The sequence below is a fragment of the Phytophthora sojae genome (genome assembly GCF_000149755.1).
Source record: "Phytophthora sojae unplaced genomic scaffold PHYSOscaffold_3, whole genome shotgun sequence".
Lineage (NCBI taxonomy): Eukaryota > Oomycota > Peronosporomycetes > Peronosporales > Peronosporaceae > Phytophthora > Phytophthora sojae.
Genome location: NW_009258117.1, coordinates 5,558,083 through 5,585,514, shown reverse-complemented (window position 1 = coordinate 5,585,514; position 27,432 = coordinate 5,558,083). Strand labels below are relative to the sequence as shown.

Below are 27,432 nucleotides of genomic sequence, written 5' to 3'. Positions count from 1 at the left end.
GTGTGGGTAAACCGCAGTTGCTTTCGAACGCACCATTTCGTTTGACGGAGGGGAGGAAGCAGGGAAGTGCCAATGAGCATCTCAGCCAAAAAAATCAGTGCTACTGTGCTCTTCGACGACATGAACAAAAAATATAATGCAGTGCGTGATACATGTAGTAAACGATACAGTAGCATCAATACTTTTACTGTACAAAGTCTCATATTGCTTGCCCAGCTACACTCTACTTAAGCAGGACAAGATTGCGTTAGTATTATAGATCCTCTTGTAGCTGGTGCTTAAGCCTTGTGCCTGCCAAGCGTGACCACTAACCCCCGGATACTTGTAGCTTTCTAGCGGCCCACAGGCAACATTGTTAGCTGCATTACGCAGAAGATCTGTCCCTACTCGAGCTCGACGGACGCTGGAACTTGAGACCCGCGTCGTCTGGCGCAACTGCTTCTTTTCGCTCGGAAGAATGTCATCCTACCGTAGTGCTGGTTGGCATTCGTGGCATAACGCGCTTGGGTGGGCAGTACTGAGTGAGCTCCTCGCAGCGCTTGCGTCGGCACGAACAACGTAGCCATTCGCGCGCTTCAACATACAGTGCGCGTACAGAAAAATTTAATCGCTGGCGTAGCCACCGATGATAACGGAGCTCCGATGGGCGGCGCTGAAAGCCGGACTGCCGCGAGCGCGGAGCAATGCGGGAGCGCACCGCATCGCGGTTGGCATTGCGCAACGCGCTCGAAATGGCTCACGCTGATGCAGAGACGCCCTGAGCACGATGTGTCTCTGAGATTCGGCGCCGAAGACCGAAAGAGAAAGTGCGATCGGACTCGAGTCGAGCTCTCGCGCGGGCACTGTTTATCTGCGCGTCTTCGGCGACGCGGCAAGCCAGTCGATAAGAAGCGGGCTGCGATACACCCGGAGTCCTCGCCGCCTCTCTTCCCGGCTCAGTACAGTATGTATGTACGCGGCGGGACCGGATCTGCCCGGCGGCATGGCCGGCGAATGCGGCACGTGACCTAACGGGCCTCCGAGCGGCGGGGGGGATGGAGCACCTGTAACTCGCCCCAATAAACTGACGCGCCTTCGCACCGGCACGAACAGTCTGAACTTCCAGCGCCGCGCTCGTCTTCAGCTAACGTTGCTGTTGCCCGCAGGCGCGAGGTGTGCACACTCGGGCAAGTGCAACTTGGCGACGAGGGATCTGATATCCTGGGCGGAGGTGTCGACCACCTTGCTGCTGCCGCCGCTACATTTGCTGCTCGCCACCCCGCTGTACACTGTAATTCATTGAATCAAGCGCGGCTCGGGCCGACGGCGCCGACCACAATGCAGCTACAGAGTGTAGCCCTAGGGTCTCGCTTACAGTGGCGTCGAGTCGAAAGTATCAATTGAAAATCCCCCTGCAGTGAATTGATACATTTTGCGCGCCACGAGGACGGGGGAAGGTGCACGTTGGAGGCATGACGTGTAAAAGTCATCTCGCCAGCAGAGAGCTGCAGCTCAGGCCGGATAAGCGCGGCTCGGCGGCTGACCGGGCGGCGGCCGCCGGCTGCATGAGAAAATGCCCAACGCACGCGCGTATCGGCGGGCCAGGCCATGTTTCTGGCGGCAAAGTATGCGGCGGCGGAGGGAGGTGTCGGCACTGAGCTCTGAGGCTCTGCCGGAGCCCGGCAATTAGTCAGTCAATCGAGCACATCGGAGCGGTACCGCATGCCCCAGCTATCCGGCACATTCCGACTCCCACCGCTCTCAAAAACCTGCCAGTATGCATGTCCCCGACGTTGACGATGCATCGGTTTCCACGGGAATGAGCTTTTATGAGCCAATCCCGGCTGCGCAGGAACCTCCGAGAACGCGTGTCTGCGACTTGTGAACCGGGGTCTGAATGTTGCAGCCGAGATCACACACAGCGCGGCTTGATTCCAAGTCGGATAGTCGCGGATGGTTTACGCCGGGCTGCAGGGTGGGGGCGTGGGTGGAGTCGGCCCAGCCGGCGCGCGTCCGAGCCGCTGCCGCGTTACCAACCTGATGGAGCGAGGCCGCATACCGGTATGCACATCTGCGCGCAGCCCTCGTCCCGGTTCTAATGTAGTGGCGGCGGTGGCGGCGGCGCTGGTTGCCGCAGCACTCGCTGACCTGTCGCCAGCAGGCAGGCAGCAACTGAGAGGGAGCCGGAGGGGCGTAAGCGAGAGCCCGAAACCTGCTCTTTGAATCCACCAGTGACAGCGAGCGCGGTATCAAGGCGTGGCTCGGCTCTGGCCGTTACCCTTCCGCGCACACTGGCTGTCTGTATGACTGGCTGGTCCGAGAATCCACGGCCGGCGGCTGCACTCGCACTCACTTCCTAAAGGTCGAGCTCGATAGAACTTGCCGCTGCCGTAACTCAGGCGAGGCCTCCCCCCCTCCCGTAATATGATGACCGTGCTGCCGCTCGCCGACACGACCGCGACCGCCAGCAAGAAGCGGCGCCGCAGCATCGAGCCCGTGGACTCGAGCAAGATCCTGGCCATGCCGCTGAGCATGTCCCCGCGCGCCATGGCCGCCAGCCCCGTGCGCGCCGCGCTGCAGCACACGACGGCGGCGACGGCGGCGACCGCCAGCAAGCCGCACGGCAGCGAGGAGCTGCTGCGCCGCAGCCTCATGGGCCTCTCACTGCAGCTCAAGCTCAAGATGATCCTCGTGGAGGCCTGGGCCTCGGACATGAACAGCGTCGTGATGGAGCGCAACCTCTTCGCCATCGCCAAGGAGCTGGCCATCCTCAAGGAGATGGGCGTGTACGAGCAGCACACGTGCGTGCGCTTCCTCGAGCTCGCGCGTAGCCGCATGACGCAGCTCTTGGAGCAGACCGAGCGCCACGAGACGCTGCACATGAAGGCCGAGCAGATGTGGACCATGGCGCTCATCCAGGCGCAGGAGGCCGTGAGCTCGCCGCCCGCCAGCCCGTCCGCCGTCAGCGAGTTCCCGCTGCTCAGCGGCTTCGACGCCAGCAGCCGCGACATCTCGGTGCTCTGGCGCGCCATGTCCATCGCGCGCGACCGCGGCGCCCAGCTGTGGCACGAGAACAAGCCCGAGCAGGCGCTGCCCTTCCTGCTGGCCGCCGACTCGTACATGAAGCGCTTCACGCTCAAGTACCAGCGCCTCAAAGTGGACCACGCCATGGTGGACACGCTGCAGAAGGCGCCCGCCCAGGCGCCTAAGCGCACGCACACGCGCGTGTCGTTCGCCGAGGAACCGCAGGTCATGGGGGTCGCAGATGCCGAGGTGGACCGAACACCCATCTGCCCCACCAAGCCGTCCAAGCTCGAGTCCCTGCTGCTGCGCACGTCGCGCGAGTTCCCGACGCCCCCATTCTAGACGCCCATCATTTAACTACTACTACCCCCAGGTCTCAACGGAAGGCCCACGTACTCTAGTTAGGTAACTTAAAAGACGCAATGGTTCACACATCACGCTCTTCTTACGCTTATCGCGCTCGATTCCGGCGCTGACCTTACGACGCCAGGGTCGACTCACCACAGTCGTTGCATCGGTGAGCGGGGGGCAAGCGGTCCTGCAGCAACACATCCTGCTACCGAACCGTAAGCAAATGCACTGTATCAAAAGCGAGCCGGAAGCCGGGAGACCATGTGTGAGGGTACTGAATGCTACTGTGTCGTGTGTGTGCTTTATCTATCGAGACGTCGTCGCCCTACACGTGCGTTGCCGCCGCCGATATATCGCTCGGATCCGTTAGTCGAACCGACGAGATAAAGGCGCTCGCCGCATGCCACGCTCGCTCGCAGTATGTAGGGGCCAGCGCTGCTGTAAGTGCTCTGGGGCACTTGGTGTTTTGTGTTGGTTGTATAGTACAGAAAGCAGGCGAGTCGCGCGCCAAGTTGCGGCGCGACTCGTTCGCTTCAACTGCGTGTTAGTTGGCTGCTTGTCCTGGTCAACGACATCGTCCTCTTGTGCATCTCTCCATCGTTCCGACCCGCCTGTCCATCTCATTCTGCCGACGTCCTTCGTCGACTGCCTACGCCTTGAGCTTCCAGAGTTTCAGCTTGAAGCCGAAGAAGTCCGAGGCCGTGGACGAGAAGGCGGATAAGACCACCACGCGCGTGAGGTTGTACAGGAGCGGGTTCATGGTCAAGCCCGACACCTTGTTGGGCGAGTTCAGCTCCTGCAGGAGACAACAAGAAGACACAAACGTCAGCGAATTCCGAGCGTTCAGCTGCTTCGCTTGCTACACACTTCAGACAGACAGACGGACGGACCTTCAGCAGCTTGCACGCGAGCTTCAACACGTTGTTGGAGACCAGCAGCTTCTCCTTCTTGTGAGGCTTCGCCAGCAGACGGAGGTAAACGTTCATCTGTTCCACGGCAGCAAGGCGGTAAGCCAGCTTAGTACCACGTGACGACGCAACACTCAAGTGATTCCGAACATCAAACAGCACAAACCTGCTCTGTCAGAAGCAGCGAGGTGTTCTGGTACTTCTTGTTGATGTTGGAGCCTAGCATCATGAAACGCAACATGAACACACTGCGCGCGCAGATCAAAAGACGACAGACACACTGGTCAGTGAGCGCGAGAGCAACCCCACAACGAGGAAGCCACGCAACGTACGAGGACAGCATGCACCAGATAGCCACTTCGATGTGAACGATGCTCTCGGACGAGAGCGAGCCGGATCCGTCCGATACAGCCTGCATGCCCATGACCACGAGGAGCACGAGGATGACCACAAAAGACGAGGACACAATTTCATCGGCCGCGCGTTGGCGACCCTGGCGCTTGAGCCAAGTGCGTCCACCGCGGAGCGAGATCCACGCCTTGATGTTGACCACGTTCTTCAGACGGAAATGCGGTAGGTTCGCCAAACGCGAGCGCCGTGACGACGTCAGCGCTGTAAAGCACTTAGCGTATCTGAATGATCCAATAACACCAGCACACGCGTAAGCGCTCCATTTCGCACGCACAAATATGCAAAACGCAGATACTTACAGGAATCGACGGTGGTACGTGACTTCGGCATCCGCAAGCGCGTCGAAAATGATGGACGCCATGAAGTACGTCGACAGCATGCACGAGATGGCAATGAACGATGCACCGGATGCGAGGTCTTCGGCATGGACGTACAAGCGGTCTACCGAGAGCTCTCTGGACAACTGTGCCATCCACGAGAGCACCTCGAGCGGTTCCTGCGTCACCGCAAGGCAGTCGACATCCTGACACTTAATCGCACACCGCAGTGCGATCGGCACCAGCGCCAGCATTATCGCTGAGACCTGTGCAACCTTCCGATAGAAAATCCGCGTCGGCGTTGCTTTCACCTGAATATGGCCATAACACACCACGCGTGTAAGATACCAGTACAACAGCAATCGATGCTCCTGCTATAACTAGTTTAAGTTAGCTGGATACACAATGGCATGGATTCTCACCTTGGCAAGAATCGTATTCCGCAGCTCAGTGATGGACATTGCTCGCTTTACAGGAAAGCCATCTTCCCATACACACACGGTGACGCGCCTTCTGGCGAGCTGATCCACCACGCTATCACGATCCAATCCCCCGTTCAGCGCCAACGGGACTCGAGGCGGCAATGACATCGGCGGCTTGCCAATTGGGGAAGACCCCCGCCTTATTACCTGCGTCGGCATGGGAACATGTCAGTTTGCAACTTGCACCTCAAGCCACAGAACCAGCAAATAGACAGACGTACGCGTTTGGGAGATGTCGGCGCGGAGTTGCTCTTGTGCGGGAACATGTCGTCGTTGGGGTTCGACTCGTCGCTAGAAGACGACGAGTTGCCGCTGTCCTCGTCACTATCTGTGCCGTCCGAGTTCTCCGACTCGGCCAAACCCGATCCCAAGCCCGACGTCGTGTGCGAAGTCTCGGACTCGGAGCTGCACACGCCCTCCGTGGCCTGCTTGATGATGGGGGACAGGATCTTGAGCGCCGGGTCCGCGTCTGGTGCCTGCAATGCGCTGGTCACGCGGCCGTAGCCGATCGCTACCAGCAGCAGCAGGAATATGGGAAAGAACACCTCAAACGAGCTGTGCGCTGACGTGGTCTTGTGGTGGAAGATGTAGATGCACACGGCCACCACGTGCAGTGCGTAGAGCGCCGTGGCCATCTCGTAGAACCAGGGCTTCTGCTGCCAGAACTTGGCGTGGAACGGCACGAACAGCGCGCGGCTGAGCCCCTCCTGCACGAGCTTGCGGTCGTGACTGGAGGGCTTTGTGTGGAACAGCGCCGACCTAACAGCAGCAACAGCACATCAGCATTAGCACCAAGTCGGAGCAGAAGAAGAAGGATACCGTAGACGGCAGCTGCTGGCTGACGCACCCTTTGATCAGGTCGAAGTCGATGAGCTCGCGCGTGAGGTTCATCTCGCGCTTGTGGCGCTGCATCTGCTCGAGCACCTCGGGCGACGACTCGGCCTTGCGCTGCAGCCGCTTGGGGTTGTGACGCCGCGGCGGCGTAGAGAACTCCTCGTCCATGGCGGCGCGCTTGAGTGTGTGTGTGTGCAAGCCAGTCAGTGAGCGAGTGAATCGGAGTCGGCCAGCGACTGCGACTGCTTGTGCTCAATTGGGAAATGACGGTTGTTTGCTCGCGACGGCGCGAGAGACAGGAGGTGGGTCCACACCTCGATGTGATAACTTATACCCTTCGAAACAAATGCGCTGATTGGCACTGCCATTTTTAGAAAGCATATACTACGTAGCACAACTCCAATTACAGATTGAGAGCGCCTGCGAGAATTGAAGCCAAAAGGAGTGAGCTCGAACGAAATTCGCTCTTGTGTACTTGCAACGCGCGAACGAAACCAATCGCCTAAAAATAGAAAAACAAGCGCAGGCTCAGTTTGCTTGGTTCGCGTGCGTGCATTGGACGATCGTGCAGCGGCTTGCTATAAACTCTCGGCGTCGCTGGTGGTGCTGGACGACCCGCTCGCTCCCTGGCGCCGCGCGACGACCGCAATGCATCCACAGCACAGCAATGAAGATCCCCTGCGACGCCGGGTCCGCGACATTTGCGGGCTCGCTGAAACCAAGTCCATAGTAGCACTCGGAGCTTGCCCGCTGCAGTCCAGAGCTCCAGAGCTCGGTGCACACCAGCCACTCGCTCCGGGACTCGCTGTCACGTGCGTATCTTGCTTGTCCTGCTCTTGTCAACTTGCACTGCAAGCGGCGCCTTTGCGCCCGCGCTAGAGCTTCCGCCGCTTGGAGCTGCCATTGGCGCACCGACGGCGGTAGAACAGGACCAGCGCCACCAGCGCGCCATTCAGCAGCGCCAGGTGCACCATAAATAGCAGCGGACTCGTCCAGAAGCCGCACACCACGCCCTTCCAGCCCTGCATTACCACACGGGGTCAAGTCAGTCAGTCAGCACCACGGACAAGGTATCCTAACGCCCAGAAGTCTTCATTTACCTTGATCTCGCGGCTCGTCAATGCGTTCTCGCCGTACTGGATCGATAGGAACTGTGTCACTGCGGCTGGCACTGGCTGCTCCTGCACAGGGTCGACGCCGTCGTGGACGTTCACGAACTTTTGCTGCAGCGGGAACAGCGACTTGCGCGGCACGCAGCCGCCGCAGCACATGTGCTCCGTGTGCGCCTGCAGACCCTCCGAGCAGCACACGAGGCTGTCCTCCTCGTCGTAGCCCGGCGGCACCAGCACGTTCTCCCGGTCGGCCGCCACTTGCTCGTGCGTCAGCTCCACGTACCAGTAGATGTCCACCCACGTGCCCACGTCCGTGGCGTCGTACACGCGGATGCACGGGTCGTGCAGCCGCGGGTCCGACCAGTACAACTCGTGGTTCTCCGTGTCGTACGTGAGCTTGACCTTGTGCGGAATGGCGTCCTGGCGGTCGTAGGCCGTGAGCCCGACGGCCTCGAACTCGCCCTTGAGCGCCGAGATCTCGGCGCACGTGGCGTTCATGACGCCGAGATCCACGTCGTACTCCCACGGGATGAGGCCGTCGTCGCGGTGCACGCCCAGCAGCGTGCCCTTGTCCAGCCAGTACTCGACGTTGTTGCGCTTGAGGATCCGCGACGTCTTGGTCAGCAGCGTCGACATGTGCGCGCGGGTATCGCACTTGCCGTACAGGAAGCGCAGCATCTGCAGCACCGCCGCCACGCCCAGCAGGCACAGCACGTAGTACAGGACCTTCTGGCGCGGCGGCGAGCGCAGCCGCCTGGACGTCGCCACGGGAACGCGGTGCGGCAGCATGACAGGCAGCAGACCGAGATGCAGGTGCCCTCCCCCGTGCGTTACAAAGTGTGTGGCACAGTCTCCGCCATAAGTACGAGGCGCGAGTAATGGTCAAGTTGAAGTGCAGCGGTCGTGAGTCACCGCGCTGAGGGAGGGACGGCGGACCTTACAGGCCCGTGTATCGACTCTCTTTTCGGCAGCGCGCAGTAGCTGGAGTTGGACGGAGCGAAGGGAGGAGAGAGGAGCCTTAGAAGAGCACCGCCCCTCTCTTCCTTCTAGACCGCGGTGTCAACAATTCCACTGTGAACACCCTTGTTGCCGCTGTGCTTAATATACTCCTTCACTGCTACGGGCACCACAGGGGAACGTGGTGGATTTTCGGTGGGGAAGTGATTTCTTGGTCAACTTCGCAGCCATTTTAGGAATGGTTTGATGCACTGATTAAGCCATTTATTTATTCCCACAGGAGAAAGGAGCTGCTACGGCCAACATGCTGCGCAAGCTCTTCCACAGCGGTGAGAGCACTGGGCACAGTGCGGCCAAGAAGCCCGAAGCCGACAGCAATGGCAACCGCAACACCGAGTTCGCCGAGATGGTCGTGCGGCTCGAGCGCTTCGAAGGTGATACGTGCAGCCAAAGCAACGCAAGGACATCGGATAAGAAGGTCTAACGTTGATCTTTTGTGTGTGCAGTTGGACTGAAGGACACGATCAACAAGCTGTCACGCCACTGCCAAGCCATTTGCGGTACCGTCGCGCAATTGCACTGGGGGGTACCATATCATTGTTGCAGTTGCAACGTCTGACTTTTCCGTGCCAACCGCCCCGTTCCCATTCAGAAATCGTTGCCTCCAGCCGCGAATTAGCCTCGTGTGTCCATAACTTGTATGGTGGTGAAGGCGTTGAGCAGCAAGTGACAGCGTCAGAAGCACGCAAGCTGCTGGCGGATGTCACAACGTTCAGGACGAGCTCGATCGCACCCCTGCAGACTATCCTGGCTGATATCCCGCAGCTGAAGGTGCGAGCACGAGTTGTGCCATAGTCTGTTGGACTGCGGATCGACTGACGCTTGTTCTGGTTTTGCGTAGCTGAAGTGCGACCACCGCAACAGCGCCAAGAGCGTCATGCTTCGATATGAGAGAAAACTCGAGGAGATCCAGTCGACGACGCGGTCCGAGTCCTCCCGCCTACGACGCGTGAGTCTCAGTAGTGAAAAGTGGCTGATCAGCTCAGCGCAAAAGACTAAACTCGTTCATTTGCTGCTTCACGCAGAACCGAAGCAAGTATCAAGTCGCCCTCGCACGCTTCAAAGAGATCGACAACGAGGTGTTTGCGGACGTTGCGGCTGTACTGGCCAACGACCTACCCGAGCTTGCTGGGAAGTCCATCGAAAAGGTAGAATGTGCCGGCTTTTGTCGATACCACCATCTCTGCGGTTGTCTTACATTTGCCGTTGTTGGAATGTTGGTGTACAGCTACTGCTCCAGCACCAGATCCTCACTGCCAAATGGATGCAAGCAGAAGTCACGACTCTCCAGAGGCACTTGGGAGGGTATCGCGCTCTTGCGACCGAGAAGAAGGCGCAGCAGCAGTTGATGCAGACTCGACTCGAAGTGAGCGAGGAGCGGACCAACGAAACTGATGCCGCCGAGAGCTCCAGCGACAGTGACAACGACAGCAACAACAACGCGGACGACAAGCACTCGGAAGACCCCGCTCGCAGCGAGAAGCCGCCGTCTCCGCGGTTCCCGACAGCAATCGCTCCTCCCAAGAAGCTCCAAGCGAGCGACCCCATCCGGGTCATGCCCAACCACGTGCTCAACCAGGAGCATAGTATCTGTCCGCGCAAGAAGCACGTCTCCGGAACGCGCACGTGGAACCTGCACCGCTACATCAAAGACTCGATGGCGTGCGGCCTCGACCTGGCCGACTGCATCCAGCTGCCCGAGGGCTGCCAGCTCGACGAGTGGGTCGCCGTCCACGTGATCGACTTCTTCAACGAGATCAGCCTGCTGTACGGCACCATCTCCGAGTTCTGCACGCACAGCTCGTGCCCGCAGATGTCGGCAGGACCGTGCTACACGTACCTCTGGGCGGACGGCGTGCAGCAAGTGACGCCGATCTCGCTGCCGGCGTCCGAGTACGTCGCGCGGCTGCTCGGGTGGGTGGAGGCGCAGCTCGACGACCCGCAGCTCTTCCCGGAGGCCTCGAGCACTGCAGGCAGCAGCAGCACAAGCATCAGCAGCGGTAGCGGCAGCGCGGAGTGCAACCCCAAGTTCATGCGGGCGGCGCGCAACATCCTCAAGCGGCTCTTCCGGGTCTACGCGCACATGTATCACAACCACCTGCAGAACTACGTGGCGCTGCACGCCGAGGCGCACCTCAACTTCTGCTTCAAGCGGTTCGTGCTCTTCGTGCGGCAGTTCGAGCTCATCGAGCAGAAGGAGCTCAACGCGCTGCGCAAGCTCATCCAGACGTTGCTGGCCAAGCCGCTCAGCTTCTAGCTTCTAGCTTCTAGCTTCTAGCTTCTAGCTTCTAGCTTCTAGTCACACGTAGCGTCCACAGGCCACCACCTTAAAAATGTATCCATCTCACGCTCGGCCAATCCCGAGGAGCTGCAGAGGAGCGGCGGGTTTTGCGAGCACTGGCGATTTGTATGGCGGCCAAACCCGCCGGGGGAAGAAGCAAGCCATTTGCGAGTGTGGTGGACAGGCTCACAGCTCCGGGGATTAGCGCAGCAGTGAAGGAAGGGTCAACTGCAGCGCTGCATCAGTTCCCAATCAGCGCCTCCCCCTCCCCGATCGATCGATCCGCCAGCCAGCCAGCCCCTCCCCACCATGGAGCTCGTCGAGGCGCAGGACGCCGTCTCCGTCTTCCTGCGGGAGCTGCGTACGTCAGCGGCTACCCAATCATCTCTTTATGCCTTGTATGCATCATAATAATTATTGTTTAATTTGATGCTGCGGCAGTGGGCGGGAAGGAGTACAGCGAGACGGAGGCCACGCGCCTGCAGATCCGGCGGCCGTCGCGGCTCAAGACGCTCTTCTCGCACATCGTGGGCGTGCTGGACGAGGGCGAGCAGGTCCGCGCGCTCGAGGCGCTCATCAGCCTCGTGCGCAGCAGCTGCGGCAACGTGGAGGCGTGCTCCACCGCCGGCCTGCAGCGCGAGATCCTGGGCTTCCTGAGCGAGCGCGGCCTTTTCGCGGACCCGAGTCTGCCCCATACAGTGCTCAAGAAGCTGCTGCGGCTCTTCCTGTACCTGGCCTACCACTCGGTGAGCATCGACGACATCCAGGCCATGCTCGCGGTCTTCCGCAGCATGCGCATGGTGCACGAGGAGCCCGACGACCAGGCCGTGAGCTACTACCTGTCGACGCTCGAGATGATCGCGCGCGACTCGTTCGGGCCCGCGTCCTTCTTCGACCTCAACGGCGAGTTCTCGGGCCTGTTGATGCCCGTGCTGCCGGCCTTCCCGAATAATGGCTACACCTTCTGCGCGTGGATCAAGTTCGAGTTTTTGCCCGAAGAAGTCGCGCCGCTCTTCACGTTCTGCGGCAAGACGGGCGTGGGCATCATGTGCTCCTTCCTGCGCTCGTCGCTCATGATCACGAGCTTCGACAAGCGCAAGAACGACGGACACGTCGAGGTGCCCGACCTGGTCACGCCCGGACGGTGGCACTTCCTGTGTATCACGCACACGCACCGCCAGTTCCGCGGATCCAAGCTGGACGTGTATCTCAACGGGGAATTGCGCCAGAGCGTGCGCCTGGCGTACCCGAACACGGCGCTCATGGCGCCCGTCGTGAAGGCGTATCTGGCCATGCGCGAGAGCAATGGCTCCAACGCGCTGCGTATTCTTCTCGGCCCCACGGCTCTGTTTGGACAGGCTCTACCGGCCAGCATTATCAACAATATTCGCAGCGTGGACGAGTATGACGCGCTGGTGTTCCAGTTCAACTCGTACATCTCGTCGTCGTCGACGTCATCTGGTGGAGGAGTCAGTGGAGCGCCGGGAACGCCCGGAGGGTCGAATACTACCGACGGACTGCTGCTTGCATATGATGCCAGGCATTGCGACCGACTAAAGGGATTATGCTACGATTCTAGTGGTAATGACTATCACGCAGCTGCTGCAAGTGCTGGAGTTCGTTTGCGCCATGCCGGGACGTTCAAGCAAGCGGTGGCGCAGTTAGGTGGACCGTTGGTATGCCTTCCGTTGCTCGTGACGTCTACAACCGCTGCTGTCTCGACTGTGAATGCTCCTGTTACAGATTCCAATGGAGAGCACGTATCAGAGGCGTCCCCCGCGATCAGGGACAGCCTGTCCGCCGCAAGTGGAGCTTTGACAACGCAGTTCGACGAGGATTCGGACTTTCTAAAACAAATGAGTGACCTGATTGCACGTCCAATGGGTGTCCACAGTATCCCGAAAGTTGTGCTGCTGATCGCCGAGATCATGCGCCATTCGCTTGTCAACAAATTTATCTTTCGTCGCAGTCAAGGTGTGCGCCTCATGGCTCTGCTGATGCGTTCGCTTCCGCCGCAGTACCTGACGGCGGATCTATTGATCGCAATCGAGCGGTTACGCAGCGCTGTCATCTCGGATCGAATTCTGGCGGACGAGATCTACAAATTCCTGCTGTTCAATTTCCGCGTTTGGGTGAACGCGCCGGTGGAGCTGCAAGACACAATGTTCGACAAGTTGGAGATCATGACGCGAAAGGACAGCAAGAACTTGTCTCCAGCTTCGACTCGCCACTTCTTGCGCTGTTTATCGTGGATTTATTGGCGCGTTCCGTCGTCGACTACACTCCGGCGTGCCCGAGAGTTCTCCCCGGATGAGATTGATGCGTTGCGGAAGCGCGTGCTGGCGATGATCCAGATTGTACTATGTGAATCGCCCCCGCCGAAGGTTGCGGGGTCTGTTATGGCTTTTCCTGGAAAGGGCAAAGAGGTGAAGTCCCAGTTGTCGTATGAAAGCACGCGTTCTCTGATCTTCTGCATGATTGGCAAGCCAAGCAATCCCATGATCCCAGGAATGAACATCGATGGAACGCCGGCGCTCCAGGAGGTTGGAACATCCAATGGGCCATCCTCCTCCGCAACGGTAGCTTCGTCGTCAAGCTCGAAGAGTATGCCCGAGAGTGACCTCGATAGCGGCGGATCCGTCATCGAAAACGTACCTGAGACGGACTTGCCGGACCTGCTGCAGTTATTGATTGAGCTGTCGGTTCAACCCACAGCACCCGCTGGAATGTTGGATCTTTTTGGTCGCTTGGGCGGCCTCCGTATCTGGCTGCCGCTGCTGGAGTTCTCGAACGATGTTATTCGAGTTATGACGCTGCGACTGTTGCGAACCTACTTGTTCTTGAAGTGTGAGTGTACTCAAGACCGGGAAATGGTGAACAATCCGGACAAAGTGCAGCTTTCCGTGGGCGATGCGTACTTGATCATGCATTCGCTGAAGCCCGAAAAGCGGCCAGTTTCGATGGGTGTGTACTCTGAAATTTTGCTTATGATTCTCGGAATTCAAGTGACTGAGAAGGACATGAAGGCGCTGGATGGTAAAACCGCGGCGTTTGATGCTCTTATTGACGAAAATGTGCTGGCAACGGCGACGATTTGGCACGGCAACATGATGTCTGCGTTCTTGGGCTTGGTACGTGCCAGCTCTGTCACTATACGCATGATTGCTATCCGCCATTTGAAGATTATTTTCGCTTCTTCGACAATGGCCAGTGCGATCAACCGCCATGTGCTGATCTTTGGAAGTATATCCAATATGGGTGGCACCGCCACGGAGTCGTCCACCACGGAGCAGGTGCCGATTATCGAGGCCATTCTTAGTCTGCGTGGTGACCCCCAGCGTCAGCATGAAATTACACCGTCTCCTCCACCATCGCTGTTTGGTATCGAGTTGCGTGGCTGCCCCGGTGTTCCCATGAGCCGCCTGCGAGACATGGTGCTGAATACGCAGGAGCCGGACGAAGTTCGCGTGAACGCGCTCTACTCAATCATCACACAGGATGACGTCGATTTCGTGCGTGGTTTGCTTGCGTTGCACGGGGACGGAGACCGCAAGAAGCAAGGTGTGAGTGCCAGCTGCTTCAATGACATGTCGAGCCGTATGAAGCTGGCCCTTGTGGAGTTGATGTCCGTCTACCAGCCTAGCGGATGCGTGGACTTCATTACGCACATGTCGTACGACGTTATTTCTTCCATGATCTGTCTAGAGGTGAAGACGAACGAGATGGCGTGGTTCTTATTGCAGGATCCATTCACTACCCTTTCGCGCTTTATCGCGTCCGCGGAGGAACTGGAAGTGGTCGTGGTGTCACTGCTCAAGACCACGCTGGACAAAATGAACGAGATGCTGTCAGCTGAAATGAATTTGCGTATTAACGAAGGCACACCCTCGCGCGAATCCATCTTGTGGCGGAACGCTGAGAGTTTAGCTTCACTGGCGGCAGCTGTCGTGCTTCATTACGACCCTGACACGCTGGGCGAAGTTGATCCGAGCAAATTAGTGAGTGCTCCGGCCACTGAGGATGTGACGAAAAGCTTGGTCTTCTGGAAGTGTGAGCGCGCGATTTGGCATGAAGCCGAGCTGGTGGACTCCATTCTAGGCATTTGGCAGCACTTTGCATCCCACTTTCACTCGGATTCGGACGCCAGCTTTGCGCGGCGATCTAGCAATGCCCACAACCGCCGCGGCAGCACGCCTCCCCGTCCTATGGAGTGCGGACTGCAAAGTCCTCCGCCGTCGGGATCTTCGGCGCGTTCTAATGCTGCGACGAGTATGCTTGGATTCGGCTTCAACTTGCTGCCTACCGGTGCTGCTGCAAGCGCACCTACTACCACTTCTCCGTCAACGCCGCTGTCTGGAGGAAGCAACATTTCAGCTCGACCTCACCCTGGTGGCCCGATGCGTCAAATCTTGCAGCTGCTACTGCGGTGCCTGTATCTCGTACTCATCTCTGACGACGTTGAAGTGTCAACTAACGGTGAAGACAACGAAGCAGAAGAACTCTCGTCGGTGAAACTGCGCCTTCCGGCCAACTCGGTATTTTTCGCGCGTATCAACAAGCTTGAGTACTTTATCAACGCGATGGGTTTGGGCCACGAGATCGCACAGTTCGACTCGTGCTTCGCTCCATCTCGCTCAGGCTCTAACGGCATGACGACGACGGCTGGACTAGTCACAGCTAGTGAATGCGTGAAGGCTGCCCCCGGTGATGAGACAACTCTGTTGCTCTGGCTGATCCCGGAACTCTCGTCGCTGATCGATCGCGTACGGCGAAAGTGCTGGTCGGAGTCGGCGGTGAAGCTTGCGAGCATCTTGGCCTCTTTGGTGTCTCTGCCGCTTCGTTCATCGGACCAGCTGGCCGAACTGCTTGCTCGCAATGATTTTACCACGAACAACCAAGAGGTTCGCCGTCGCGATTGCTTCTACCATGAACAAATGGCACATGCTCGCGATATCCGAGCGATGCGTCGTGCTGGCATGTTCGATGAGGAAGCCGACGAAAAGAATCGGGCCAAGTGTGAACTCGAGCGAATCAGCAAGTTCACCCGCTCTGCCACCTCGCTAGGTGCACCTTCCAGCGAAGGAGAGGACCACGTCTGGCTTGAGCGAGTAAAGGCCAAGGATATCGATGACTGGATGAAGCTGCGCGTGTTGGCCAAGTGGGGCGTTCGTCACGTGTGGGGAGTACGAGAGGAGTCTGTGGTAACCTCTGATGATGGTACCATCGTTGGCCTGTGGGGTGACAACGAATTCTGGCGCGTCGACATTTACACGTCGAGCAACTGGATCCGTTGCCGCCTGCTGCCGGACACGGACGATACGATTTCGCACAACTATAGTGCCTCGGCAAGCCTGAAGCACGAGATGCTTAACAACATGACGGACGAGTTGGCTATGCCCCCAGTGGATTCAATTGTCGTTGATGATGCGGCTCTGGCGACATCGGCTGAATCGGCGGAGCAAGCCTTCGAGGAAGAGGAGGAAGAAGACGACGAGGCTCGCACTGTCAGTAGTGGTGGAGATGGAGAAGGATCAGAAGCTACGGAGTCCGAGGAGCCGGGGTACGTGGGGTTAGCGCGGCGCATTAGCGACGAAGGATACCTGGATGATGACAGCGGCCCAACGACGTTGGATGCTAGTGCAGGCAGTGATAGTGGTGCACCACGCTCAATGCTGCGCGACCGAATGCACAGCAGCGACAGCGTTGGGGAGGTTGTTGATGCGGCTTCACGCCTGGACGTCATAGGCCAGAATCCCGACCTCTTGTCAACCGCTCCCCCTGATGTTAGCGAGAATATCGCTAGCACGGATGACGCCACCATCCGTGACCGCCGTGCGGTCTCCGTGGATGTGGCGACGACTGTCAAGTCAGCAAAGGGTCGCATCGGTACCATATCGACGAGGTTCTCGTCGGGTATCATGCGTCTAGCAGGAGCACGTCCAGCTACGTTGTCAACATCGTCGAATGGACCCGACGGCTCGGGACGCCTCTCGAATGTTTCAGAAGAAGATGATGACGAGCAAGGTCCTCTGGATTCAACGTCGCCGGACTCGGCAGGGGAGGAGGGCGCTGCGCCGCTAAGTAACGACGGAAGGAAACCCACCAGTCCGTCGGATCGGAATTCCTCAGGCCCAACTACGTCGTCGCGAATGGTTAAGAAATCCGGCAAGCACGACCAATGGAAATCGTTGGGGTCGCCATACCGCACCAAGGCGTATCTGGTGCTCCCGTCAGGTGTCTTGGTGCACGGTGTGCTGCGTATCGGGGCAGCAACTATTGTTTTTGAAGGTGAACGTGTGGTAACACTGCGAAGTATTGCTGACGCGTTCAAGTCAAACGACGATGGCGGTGTAGCTACACGACAGCGCAGCGCCCAGCGCCTGCACGAGACTTACGTCTCACAGCTCAAGCGTCGTGTGTGGGGCGTCCGCGTGATCCGTGTAATTCACCGACGACGCTTCCTCATGGAAGGCCAAAACGGCCTCGAAATCTACTTCGTGGATGGCAGCTCGTGCTTCTTTGGACTTGAAAGCTACGGCGAGGCTGACCTCGTGTATGCCACACTGAAGGAGCGGAAGCCGCCGTGCCTCGCCAAATGGGGCAAGCGCTTATTGACAGCCGAACGAATGTTTTCCAAGAGCAAGTGGACGGAGATGTGGGTGCGGCGTGAGATCAGCAACTTCGAGTATCTGATGGCGCTGAACGTGTCAGCGGGCCGCTCCTACAACGACCCCTCTCAGTATCCTGTGTTTCCGTGGGTGATCAAGGACTATGAATCGGCGGAGCTTCGCTTGGACGATGAAGATATCTACCGCGACTTGCGCCGGCCTATCGGCGCACAGTCGCCGGAAGCTATTCAGCGTGCGCGAGCTACGCACGAAGGATGGGACCCGAAGACGCCGATCCCAGCGTTCCACTACGCGAATACGTACTCGAACATGCAGTCCGTGTTGTACTTCTTGATCCGACTCGCACCATTTACGGGGGCTGTCCTCGGCAGCGAGGAGCAGCAGCTCCACCACAAGGCAGCCGGTGAGCCTACGTTTGACTCGGTGCCTGAAGCCTTCAAGATGGTCACGAGCGACGAGCGTCACATGTTCGAGCTGACGCCCGAGTTCTTCTACCTGCCGGAGCTGTTTTCAAGCGCTCGGAACAAGACGTTGGCTCGCCACTTTACCCCAGGACAAGATGTGAGTGCGACGGCGGGTCTAGCGCGTGATGTGACGCTACCTCCGTGGGCTGCGTCGCCGTACGAATTCGTGCGCCTACATCGCCTAGCGCTCGAGAGCGACTTCGTATCCAACAACCTCCACCACTGGATCGACCTCATTTTCGGATACAAGCAAACTGGCGCGCCCGCCGTGGACGCGCTGAACTCGTACCACATTGCGTGCTACCCAGAGCGTTTGGATCTCAGCACCTCGAGCGATGGAGTGCGTGCCAAGCTGGTTCAGCGCGGCACAGTTCCGATTCAGCTCTTCCGCAAGCCTCACCCTGCACGCATGACGCAGGACGAATCATTGGAGGCGCGATACCCGGCATCGCACAGCATGGCTGTTCTGTCTTCGCGCCGACAGGTGCGTCGTCATGACCTTCCATCCAAGCATACCGCTGCCGTCAAGAGCGTGCGCTTCTCAAATGCTCTGAACCATGCCGTGGCACTCACTGCGCTGACTGGTTCGACCCCTGGGCTTGGAAGTGGAACGGGCATGGGAGCTCACAGCACCGGCAGCAACGATCATGGAGTCGTTGTGTACACTACAGACAGTGATGGTGTGGTGCTGGCGAAGCGCTATCTGAACTCGGTCCCCGATACTGTGCGTTCCTGCCCGTTTTCGATGGTGGATGTGGACCAATGGTGGAAGCTTCCTGCAGGCTGTCTGGTGAATGAGGGTGTGGTGTTCTACGAGCAAATGATCAGTTGCGGCTACTGGGATGGCAGCTGGCGTATCCACTGGGCCGCCGACGGCGAGCTCCTGCAGCGGATCGCCTTCCACAAGAAGCCTATTCTTTGTATGGCGCGCAGTGAAGACGACTTTACTGGTGATCTGGCATTGGCCTTTGGCAGCGAAGACTGCACCGTGTCAGTCTGGGCGCTGTCAAAGCTCTCGGCGTCTCGTTCGCGACGGCTCTTCCTCAAAAAGGAGCTGCCTGTGGGCGGACTTCCTTGGGTTCTCTTGGTTGGCCACACGAGTCCTGTCGTCGCTGTGGCTCTCAACGTGGACTTGGACGTGGTAGTAAGCGCCTCGAAGGACAACACACTTCTGCTGCACTCGCTTCGTGGCTCGACTCCACTTCACGCTTTGGCTCTTACGCCGGGACCAATGGAGACTTCAGCTGTCGCTCACATGGTCATCTCGGCGCAGGGCGACACCCTCGTGCACTCCATTACCACGCGCAAGACCCAACGCAGTGGCCGCTATTCTCGCGCCAACTCGCTTTTCTCCGACGACAAGGCTAGACTAACCGTCGGTGAAAATGGCGGCGGCAACAGCAGTATGGTGGCGGGTGGCTTGTCCAGTAGTGGATATGTAGCCACGAACGATGACCAGGAGGAGCGTCAACGCGATGACCAACAATCCGAGCTGTACGTGGTCTCCATTAATGGGCATGTCGTCTCCCACGATAAGCTGGTTGTGGGAGGCGAAGGTGAGGAGGTGACTGAGGGTGAGGGCAGCAGACCCCCAGCGCCACACCTGCTGCTTGAGCGCGGTGTATTGTTTACACGCTCGGGTGAGTACTTGATCACGGCGTGTGCTGGTGCCGACGCAGCCATCGAGGTGCGTGACGCTGGTATGCCGGGTTCTGTGGTACGGCGCATCGATTGCAAACGCCCCGGCGCCGAGTTGACGAGTCTGAGCATGGGCCAGGACGAGCGCTGTATTGTGTGTGGTTATGCTGATGGCGCTGTTGTCGCCTACGCGCTGCATTTCGGTGTTGCTGATGGCTGCAAGAGTCTTGTGGGGTTGGACAAGCAAGCCCGAGAACGCGAGCGCGCTGCCTTGGCACAGGCGACCAAGCGCGACTTGCTCCGCAACAAAAGACGGGAGGAGCTTCTACCAGCTTTTATGCGTGGAAATGGCGGTGCTGAAGGCACCCTGTGGGCACGCCAGGGAAAGTCTGCAATGCCCGAGGAGCCTTGCATCACGCACATGCAGGAGCGGTTTTCGCTGCTGAAGCAAACGTGCGTCAGTGGTGACGAGAAGTACGAAGGCATGCTGTGTGACCTCTGGCATGCTATCTACTCACAACAGCCGTTCAAGGAGGGCAAATCCGAGCAGCCTCAGTCGATTGCGGAGGGCAACCTGCTGGACTTCGGTGACGAAGCTGGGGATGTGACAGCTTCTGAACCGGCAGAGCTGCAGTTCGAGCGAGTTGGAGAATCGTGGAGTCGACTGGGCTTCCAGCGTCCAGACCCTACCACTGACTTCCGTGCGGGTGGCATGTTGAGTTTGGACTGCTTGGTCTACTTCGCATCACACTACACGTCCCACGCTGTGCGCATGGTAACGAGCCAAGTTCCCGGATCGCACGACAACACGTATCCGTGGGGTCCTGCAGGCATCAATGTGACGTGCATGGTGGCCCGTCTCTTCTGGAAGTTCGACGGCGAGCTTGTTCGTGAACGACAAGCCAATTGGCCCTTGTTCTATGACAGCGAGGCCTTCCACCTGCTCTTCTCGGAGGTGTTTGTTCTTTTCGACTTCCTCTGGAACGAGATGAACGCCAACTATGGCAACTTCTCCAGTAAGTTGACATGTCTCTTGAGGCTCGATGCTGTTTCAAATCTGCGTACTCACTTTACCTTCTCGTTTGTGTGTGTGCAGTGGTTATTCAGGCGACCAGCGATCGGATCATGGATGTTCTTGAAGATGCTCAAGGCGACATCAACGTCATTTTGATGGAGCTACGCTCGCAGAGTCTGTCGACGACGGGCAAGCAACGACGAGCCTCGTCGCGGTCTATGGAGGATTTCCTCACAACCATCAACACAAACATCACCGATGCCTCCGCTGCGGTCAACGAGGGACTCACCGCCTCGGACGGCTCCAGCTTCCCGCCGTCCACCCCGCCTGACAAGTCGCCACGGTCCTCGTGGTCATTCACCTCTCAGGTCTCGCAGTCTGTGAACCGATTGAGCCTCGGCGCCATCGGTTCGTCAGGCTCTTCATCGGCCACGACTTCGACTACAACCGCGACGGCTACGACGACTGAAGCACTCCTTCCGGGTTTCGGAGGCAGCAATACGCCCAAGCCGGCGCCAGTTGCCACGGGCAATTTGGTGCCTGACTTGAATGACCCCTTCGCTGGCAACGATATCCGAGGGTTCGAGGAGAAGCCGCCGTCGCCGCCGCCAGTGCAGAGTGACGATCCCTTTGCGTGCTTGATGTAAGGGGGGAACGATAGGTTGTTAGCAGGAGTGCCTGATGACATGTAGTTAGAACGTGTGTGCAGCGAGCGTTGCTGTGTGTATGAAAGCAATGCAGTTCATTCAAAAGAGACAAAATGGTCAAAGGTGTGTTGACAGCCAACACAGCAGACAGGGGCAGTTAGCCGGATTCTAACGTTGGCATTGGGGCTCCTGTTCCTCCTTTGACTGCTTTCGTTTTTCTTTACCAGAAGAGGTTGTCGACAGCGACTTCCTCGTTGGCCTTCCGCCGGAACACAGCGACGTACTTCTTGCCGCCACCACGAGCGACCTTCTTGCCTTCCTCCGTCTCTTCCGTCATGGCCTTCACGCACGGGTCGGAAGCCTGAAAAAGTGTGAGCACGCCGAGTGAGATTAATGTGCTTCTCACGTAAGTCGCAATTCAATGAAAAATCGTACCAGCTCGCTGTCCGGGATGCGCGTGAAGCACGGGTGGCTCGAGCACTTCTCAACGTGCCACTCGTGCAGCTCCTCGACATCCGTGATGGTGTACAGGATGCCGCCAGGCGCCAACAGGTACGCGTACTCAGCCAGCAGGGGCGTGCTACAAATGCAACAACAGTTAGCTTCCAACCTTTGTCATCGCTATCTCAAGGCATGCAACCACGTACTGGACAATGCGGCGGCGGTGCAGACGCGCCTTAAACTGCGGGTCCGGGAAGCAGAAGAACATCTTGGTCATCTGCCCCTTGCGGAAGTAGTGCGGCAGGTAGCGCATCGCGTTCGTGCGCAGCGCCGAAACGTTCTGGAACTGGCCCGGGCGCTCGGCACGCAGCGCCTCAATGCGCAGACGCACGTACTCCGTCACCTTGGCGCGGATCTCCAGCGCCAGCGTCAACTTGTCCGGGAACAGCTCCGCCAGCTTCACTGTAATAGGTATCAGCACCGATCACCATCAGCATGTACTCCTCCATTGAATAATTCATACAATATCGACACTCGACGCACCCGTGAGTCCACCGAAGCCGCAGCCGACGTCCAAAAAGTCGACACTCCTGCTCCAAACAAACAATTTACTGATGATACTTGAACCCAACGTCATATTCACACTAAAAACTACAGGTGCTCACGGGTTTTCAATGCCCGGGTAGTGGGTGGACCAGTCCATCTCGTCGGGCGTCTGCGGGCTGCAGCAATAACAACAACGGCAGTCAACAAACACAAGTCAATGGAGACCATTCCACCACCGCCACACTCGTCCGCAGAGGCAACGCACTAGTTGAAGCAGTCATTGTGCGACAGCGGGTTGCAGTGCGCGCGCGAGCGATAGAACTTCTTCTGCGGCAGCTTGGCCAGCGCCTGCGCGTCCTCGGCGGGCGTCTGCGTGGTCATGTCCGCCATTATATTCCACGTCCACTCAATTCCCAAGGTGTCCAAGAGCTCAACAACCAAAACGCGTACCCATGTCACTACCACACCCCGATACACTGACTTTCTACAACACCCGGCAAAAGCCGCACTTCAGTCGCCTAATGACCAGGAGGCGATCGATCGTCCTCCACCACTGCCACATCTTCTATACACTTGGCACTATGGACGACCTGCCCGTGGGTCTCTGCAGCGAGTGCGGTGACGACTCGCTGTACCTGGACCGCACTCTGCTCGAGCACTTCTCGCTGCACGTGTGCGTGACCTGCAAGCAGGACCGGACGCTGCGCGACGGCGCGTTCGAGCTGCTGTCCAAGTCTCGCGCCAGGGCCGAGTACGCGCTGCCCGACTCGTCCTTCACGGGGCTCCCGCACCTCAACCAGCCCAACCCTCGGCACGAGGCCTTTGCACCGCTGCAGCTCTATCTGCGCCGCACGCTGGTGCAAGAGGCCTACCGACTGTACGGGGACGAGGACGGACTGCAGCGCGAGAAGCAGAAGCGGAAGAAGAGAGCGTTCCGATCCGCCGCGGGCAGGACCAAGCACTTGCTCAAGAGGCAGCACTTGGTGCAGCTGGACAGAGACGCAGACGCAGCGGCAGAGGATGAGCAAGAGAAGGAGAAGAAGAAGAAGCAAAAGAAAGCCGAGTACGTGCCGGTGGCAGATACAGATCACCGGCATGAGTTCGCGGCGGAGTCTTTTGATGAAGAGACCAAGAGCTGGTCCAAGAAGTGCGCGTGCGGTATGCAGGTGCACTTTGAAAAGTGGTGACAACGAAGAAATAGACGACGTGTATGATAACAAGATTGCAGGGATTTTTTACTATTCGTACGTGGGTGTGGCGAGCTGCTCGCGGCCTTGAGATAATTGATGATGCTGGGCCATGTTTTTTTCTTGGTGGAGGTGTTTGTAGGGTGCTTCACTCCCATCGTCGGGTGCGGCCGATGAACCCTTCGTAGCAGGCAGTCATGTACACTGCCAGCCCCGTCAGAGCCGCCATGCGCAGGTTGGGACTCATACTGTACGGCCGCGCAGCGACAGTGTCGGTCTCTCGTGAGGACTGCACGGGTTTCCATGGTACGCCGCATACGTTCACGTAGCTCAGACAGCAGTAGTATTTAGGTCGTCGGTCTTCTTCTGCGTCGAGAAGGGTTTGCGGGAGCTCGAAGGTCTGCGCCTGGTGCCGCCCGATGAGCGTGATCCGCAGCACCGTTTTCTTGCTGGCCGCCACCTTTTGCGGCAGCACGAACTCCTGCAGCGTCATGTCATTCTGCATCTCGTAGTCGTGCGAGGCGTAAAACGGCTTGATCGCAGTCGGCCGCATCGCCAGCGCACGGCTCCTTCGTGCTTGCTGCATTGTCGCCAAGTCGTCAACGTCAAAGAACTCGAACCGAACTCTTTTGGGCGCGTACGTGGGGCTGCCTGGGTGCCAGAACACTCGGTACGGGACGATCTGCACGGCGTTCACGACGCACGGGCCGTTCAGCGCGTAGTCGATGAACTCGGTCGCGTCCTGGTCCGTGGACGCCGAGCTGCTCCAGTAGCACGAGTGGCCCGACGAGCAGCCGCAGCGGTGCTGGATGCGCTCGCCCAGCGTCGCTCGCTCCTGGTCCTGCTCTAGCTCTTCCTGCAGCTGCTGTGTCTCTCTCTCCGTCGTCTGCAACTGGTGCAGCTCCATCCAGCAGCGCGAGGACGTGAGCGTGTTCACGGGCGACTCGCTGGGCCGGTCCGCGGACGAGAAGGCCTCCACGCCGCCCAGCAGCTGCGTGTCGTCGGTCGCGGGGCGCTGCGCCAGACACGCCATCTTCTTCCACAGCTCCGCGCGGCCCAGCGCCTCACTGCAGGCCACATGGGGCTCTACCAGCGCCCTCCACAGCTCTGCAGACAAGCAAAACAGCGACGAAACGTCAGTGCGTGTTGCCGTTTATTGCTACAGGCGGCGGAAGAGGAGGACGCACCGTGCTCGCGCGTGAGCGCCAGAATAGCGTGCGAACTCTGCTCGGCCGCATGCAGCGCCTCGTGGTCCAGGAACTCCAGCACCTGCAGCAGCAGCACGGCAGGCAGTGCGTCCATGTCGTTGTCGGGTCGGCTTCTTGCCTTCGCTTCTTCAAGTTGGAGAATGAACGTTGAACGCGAAGCAGCGTCGTTTTTCTTGCAGCCCGACTTGGCAAATGGGTATTTCGTGCAAAGAAAGACTAGGCCCATTTTAAACCCGCGCGTACGGGTAGGCTCAACTTTGAAAACAAAGTTTGAGTGCTACAGGACTCCGATCGACAAGCAAGCTGGGCGAATACAAAGAAAAATGCCTGGAGAGTCTTAATTTTTTTTTCGTGGCTCAATACGAGCAATGCATCGTTTAAAAAATTCAGTCGGAAGAAATCGACAAAAATTACTAAAAAAATGTATTGACACGGAGGTGCCATGGAGGAACTGGTTATTAGAGTAGAAATAGAACCACTTGAAGAGAAAGAACCATCTTGGAGGAAGTCGGTGTGAGCAAGGATTGCATCGAAATACCTGAGAAATGTAGGCTAAGATCGATGGAATTTGAAACTTTCATATAGAACTCTACGGGTACGCGTTCGACTTGAGATAAAAGGATCATGTAGGATCGGTGTAGCGATTACAGCAAGCATTACAAGTCCATTGCCCCTCGGTGCGTAGGTACATCCCGCTGAAGCGCATATTAGGAAAATGAGCGAGATAGTCGTCCATAGCTTCCTGGCAGTACCCAATTGAAGGACTCCCAGCCTAACCTATTTTCTACAGTGACCCAGAGAACGAACATTTTCGCAGACGATTATGAGCTTTGGACCTCGGCCTGACAGCCATAGCCATAGTCGATGGCAATTCTGGCGAAGATAAAACCGAGTGCAGCAATCTCGGCTCTCCTTCCTGCATTTTACCCAACAACTCGGAGAGTCTTGGCGCGTGACCTCGCGGTAGTTGAGACAGCCACAGTGAAGTGAGCGTATTGATAGCCTGTTAAGGACCAAGGTGGCTAGCGGCGTTTGCCGCTGAAGTGAGAACTACTTGCGAATGGTTGGGATTGGATGGGAAGCATGTGCTCAATTTGCATAGGAGTAAAAAGAATGTACTCGCGCCTTTCGGATTTAACTTCAACTTGATCGACTGTACTTGCAGTTGCACCACCATAACGCTAGTTTCTTCGCGCTTGCATAGCGCTGAGAATGCTGCCTCTCCCTTCGAGTGCACCTGGAGCTGTGCTGAGATGTAACTTCTTGGGTAAACTCTTGCAGCTCGGGGCGTCTCGGGGCATCATCTCGTATTATTCCACTCGACATCGGTCCACGGTGATTTGCCGCTGATAAGCATGCAAAATCCACCGAGAATCCTGGAGGGTGTTTGTTGCTGCAGCTCTTGTCGAGGAAGACACTTCGACCACTTCGGAAGTGAAGCTCAACTTCCTCAATCCGTGCAACGGCAGGTAATAAACCAGCACATAACTTGACTTTTTAAATCTCAAGCACGAGAACCACTACAGTAGTTACTTCGCTTATACACCGAATGCGCCGACGCTGTTGCTGCGCGAGCGAGGGCCCCCTGGTGGTTTGCCGGAGCGGTCCGTAGAGCGCTGCGGGTGATACTCGTGCTGGTTCTGCTTGGTGCCGACGTTGATGAGCACGAAGCCGGAGATGACGAGCGCCGAGGCGAGCAGCGTCACGTTCGTGGGCAGCATGCCGTGGAACCAAAAGTCGGCCACGATAGCCAGCGGGACTGTGAGCGACAGCCCGACGGTGGCCACGGTGGGCGACGTCAGCAGCACGGCGCGCGCCCAGAGGTAGTCGGACAGCACGTTGTCGAAGAGCCCCTTGACGCCGATGAGCAGCAGGATCTCGAGCGACAGCCCACTCAGCGACTCGACGCCCGTGTAGTGGAAGGCCAGGACGAACGGCAACAGACACACCATGTTGATGACGCCGATGAAGCCGAAGAACAGCGAGATGCTCACGCTCTCGTCGTCCGGGATCAGGCGGCGGATCGAGGTGGTGTACACGCCGTACATAAAGGCAGCAAACAGCGCTACCAGGTCCCCAAGCACGTGGTCGGCGCCGCCGTCCGCGCCCTCGTCGTTGAAGATGGTCGAGATGTTGCCGGCCATGCAGAGGATGACGCCCGCGAGCTTGAGCCACACGAACGGCTCCTTGAGCGCCACGACGCTCAGCAGGAATGTGAAGACCGTGGACGTGGAGCTCACGATGGTGCTGCTGGACACGCTCGTGAGGTTCAGGCTCATGTTGTACGTGAAGTTGGCGATGAACCAGAGCGGCGAGATGATGGCGCTGATGCGGAAGATGTGGCTGTAGCTGGCCTGCTTGCCCGAGCGCCGCAGCAGCTCGCTGTGGCAGAGCTTGCCGTCCGTCGGCAGGCCGCGCAGCCAGGCGCGGACCCTCGGGTACAGCACCTGCGACGCGTACCAGAGCGGCAGGTTCACCGAGAAGAGCGAGATGCCCACGTACGTGAGGAAGAACGGCCCCTGGAAGCTCAGGTTGTGGAAGATGTACTGTACCAGCACGCTGGCGAACGTCCAGATGAGCGCCACGATGAGCAGGAAGGTCACGCCCAGCAGCCAGTCGAACGTCGAGCGGTGGCGGCGCGGCTTCGGGTGCGCGCCGCTGTGGCTCGCCGCGCCCACGAGCAGCGCGTCCGATCCCACGAGCGCGTCGCGCTCGGACGCCTCTCCGTCCGAGGAGGTGGTGGCGGTCGGCGACGTGGAGAACGCACGCTTGGCGGCGGGCGGCTCCAATGCGGCGTCGAGTCCGTAGGTCATGGCGAGAACGAGAATGGGTGCACCGGGTCTCAAACACGGGCTCTTGTCATTGCAGGCGAGGACGAATCATCTCCAGCCAAAAGCCCCAGTCACTATCGGCTGCGTGGACCACATCAACGGTCTTCAAG

General features: G+C 58.3%; 9 protein-coding genes across 9 annotated transcripts; 5 read left to right on the top strand and 4 right to left on the bottom strand.

Moving 5' to 3' along the window:
* The first annotated feature begins 1,212 nt into the window (after positions 1-1,212).
* Positions 1,213-5,490, top strand: PHYSODRAFT_285552 (hypothetical protein). Its single transcript, XM_009525485.1, has one exon. The coding sequence runs from the start codon at positions 2,404-2,406 to the stop codon at positions 3,343-3,345; it is 942 nt and encodes a 313-aa protein (XP_009523780.1). The 5' UTR covers positions 1,213-2,403; the 3' UTR covers positions 3,346-5,490.
* Positions 5,491-7,181: 1,691 nt separating this feature from the next.
* On the bottom strand, positions 7,182-8,207 carry PHYSODRAFT_492289 (hypothetical protein; the record flags this gene model as incomplete). Its single annotated transcript, XM_009525484.1, has 2 exons — positions 7,182-7,328; positions 7,407-8,207. The coding sequence occupies 2 exons, from the start codon at positions 8,205-8,207 to the stop codon at positions 7,182-7,184; spliced, it is 948 nt and encodes a 315-aa protein (XP_009523779.1).
* A 472-nt stretch (positions 8,208-8,679) lies between these two features.
* On the top strand, positions 8,680-10,692 carry PHYSODRAFT_329095 (hypothetical protein; the record flags this gene model as incomplete). The annotated part of the gene is made up of 6 exons (XM_009525483.1): positions 8,680-8,809; positions 8,882-8,935; positions 9,088-9,206; positions 9,277-9,384; positions 9,461-9,583; positions 9,664-10,692. 6 exons carry the CDS (start codon positions 8,680-8,682, stop codon positions 10,690-10,692), a joined length of 1,563 nt encoding a protein of 520 aa, XP_009523778.1.
* A 333-nt stretch (positions 10,693-11,025) lies between these two features.
* Positions 11,026-19,496, top strand: PHYSODRAFT_371299 (hypothetical protein; the record flags this gene model as incomplete). The annotated part of the gene is made up of 2 exons (XM_009527194.1): positions 11,026-11,077; positions 11,158-19,496. Coding segments are annotated over 2 exons (8,391 nt in total), but the record flags the coding sequence as incomplete, so codon positions are not given.
* Positions 19,497-19,577: 81 nt separating this feature from the next.
* Positions 19,578-21,109, top strand: PHYSODRAFT_557294 (hypothetical protein; the record flags this gene model as incomplete). The annotated part of the gene is made up of 5 exons (XM_009525482.1): positions 19,578-19,921; positions 20,016-20,034; positions 20,082-20,463; positions 20,544-20,842; positions 20,972-21,109. The coding sequence occupies 5 exons, from the start codon at positions 19,578-19,580 to the stop codon at positions 21,107-21,109; spliced, it is 1,182 nt and encodes a 393-aa protein (XP_009523777.1).
* Positions 21,110-21,274: 165 nt separating this feature from the next.
* Positions 21,275-22,505, bottom strand: PHYSODRAFT_354359 (hypothetical protein). The gene is made up of 5 exons (XM_009525481.1): positions 22,362-22,505; positions 22,094-22,272; positions 21,757-22,012; positions 21,545-21,689; positions 21,275-21,470 (listed from the first exon to the last, which is right to left on the bottom strand). The coding sequence occupies exons 2-5, from the start codon at positions 22,185-22,187 to the stop codon at positions 21,330-21,332; spliced, it is 636 nt and encodes a 211-aa protein (XP_009523776.1). The 5' UTR covers positions 22,188-22,272; positions 22,362-22,505; the 3' UTR covers positions 21,275-21,329.
* A 172-nt stretch (positions 22,506-22,677) lies between these two features.
* Positions 22,678-23,283, top strand: PHYSODRAFT_313433 (hypothetical protein; the record flags this gene model as incomplete). The annotated part of the gene is made up of 1 exon (XM_009525480.1): positions 22,678-23,283. The coding sequence occupies one exon, from the start codon at positions 22,678-22,680 to the stop codon at positions 23,281-23,283; it is 606 nt and encodes a 201-aa protein (XP_009523775.1).
* A 148-nt stretch (positions 23,284-23,431) lies between these two features.
* On the bottom strand, positions 23,432-24,585 carry PHYSODRAFT_495245 (hypothetical protein; the record flags this gene model as incomplete). Its single annotated transcript, XM_009525479.1, has 2 exons — positions 23,432-24,390; positions 24,471-24,585. 2 exons carry the CDS (start codon positions 24,583-24,585, stop codon positions 23,432-23,434), a joined length of 1,074 nt encoding a protein of 357 aa, XP_009523774.1.
* Positions 24,586-26,029: 1,444 nt separating this feature from the next.
* On the bottom strand, positions 26,030-27,304 carry PHYSODRAFT_329090 (hypothetical protein; the record flags this gene model as incomplete). The annotated part of the gene is made up of 1 exon (XM_009525478.1): positions 26,030-27,304. The coding sequence occupies one exon, from the start codon at positions 27,302-27,304 to the stop codon at positions 26,030-26,032; it is 1,275 nt and encodes a 424-aa protein (XP_009523773.1).
* Between the last annotated feature and the right edge of the window lie 128 nt (positions 27,305-27,432).

Bases quoted from the DNA above. Each gene is read 5' to 3' on its own strand.
- PHYSODRAFT_285552 (XM_009525485.1), top strand. From the start codon at position 2,404: ATGATGACCGTGCTGCCGCTCGCCGACACGACCGCGACCGCCAGCAAG.
- PHYSODRAFT_354359 (XM_009525481.1), bottom strand. From the start codon at position 22,187: ATGACGTTGGGTTCAAGTATCATCAGTAAATTGTTTGTTTGGAGCAGG. The intron at 22,013-22,093 runs GTGCGTCGAGTG...TACCTATTACAG, and splicing joins CGGCTTCGGTGGACTCACGG to TGAAGCTGGCGGAGCTGTTC. The intron at 21,471-21,544 runs GTACGATTTTTC...ACACTTTTTCAG, and splicing joins GCATCCCGGACAGCGAGCTG to GCTTCCGACCCGTGCGTGAA.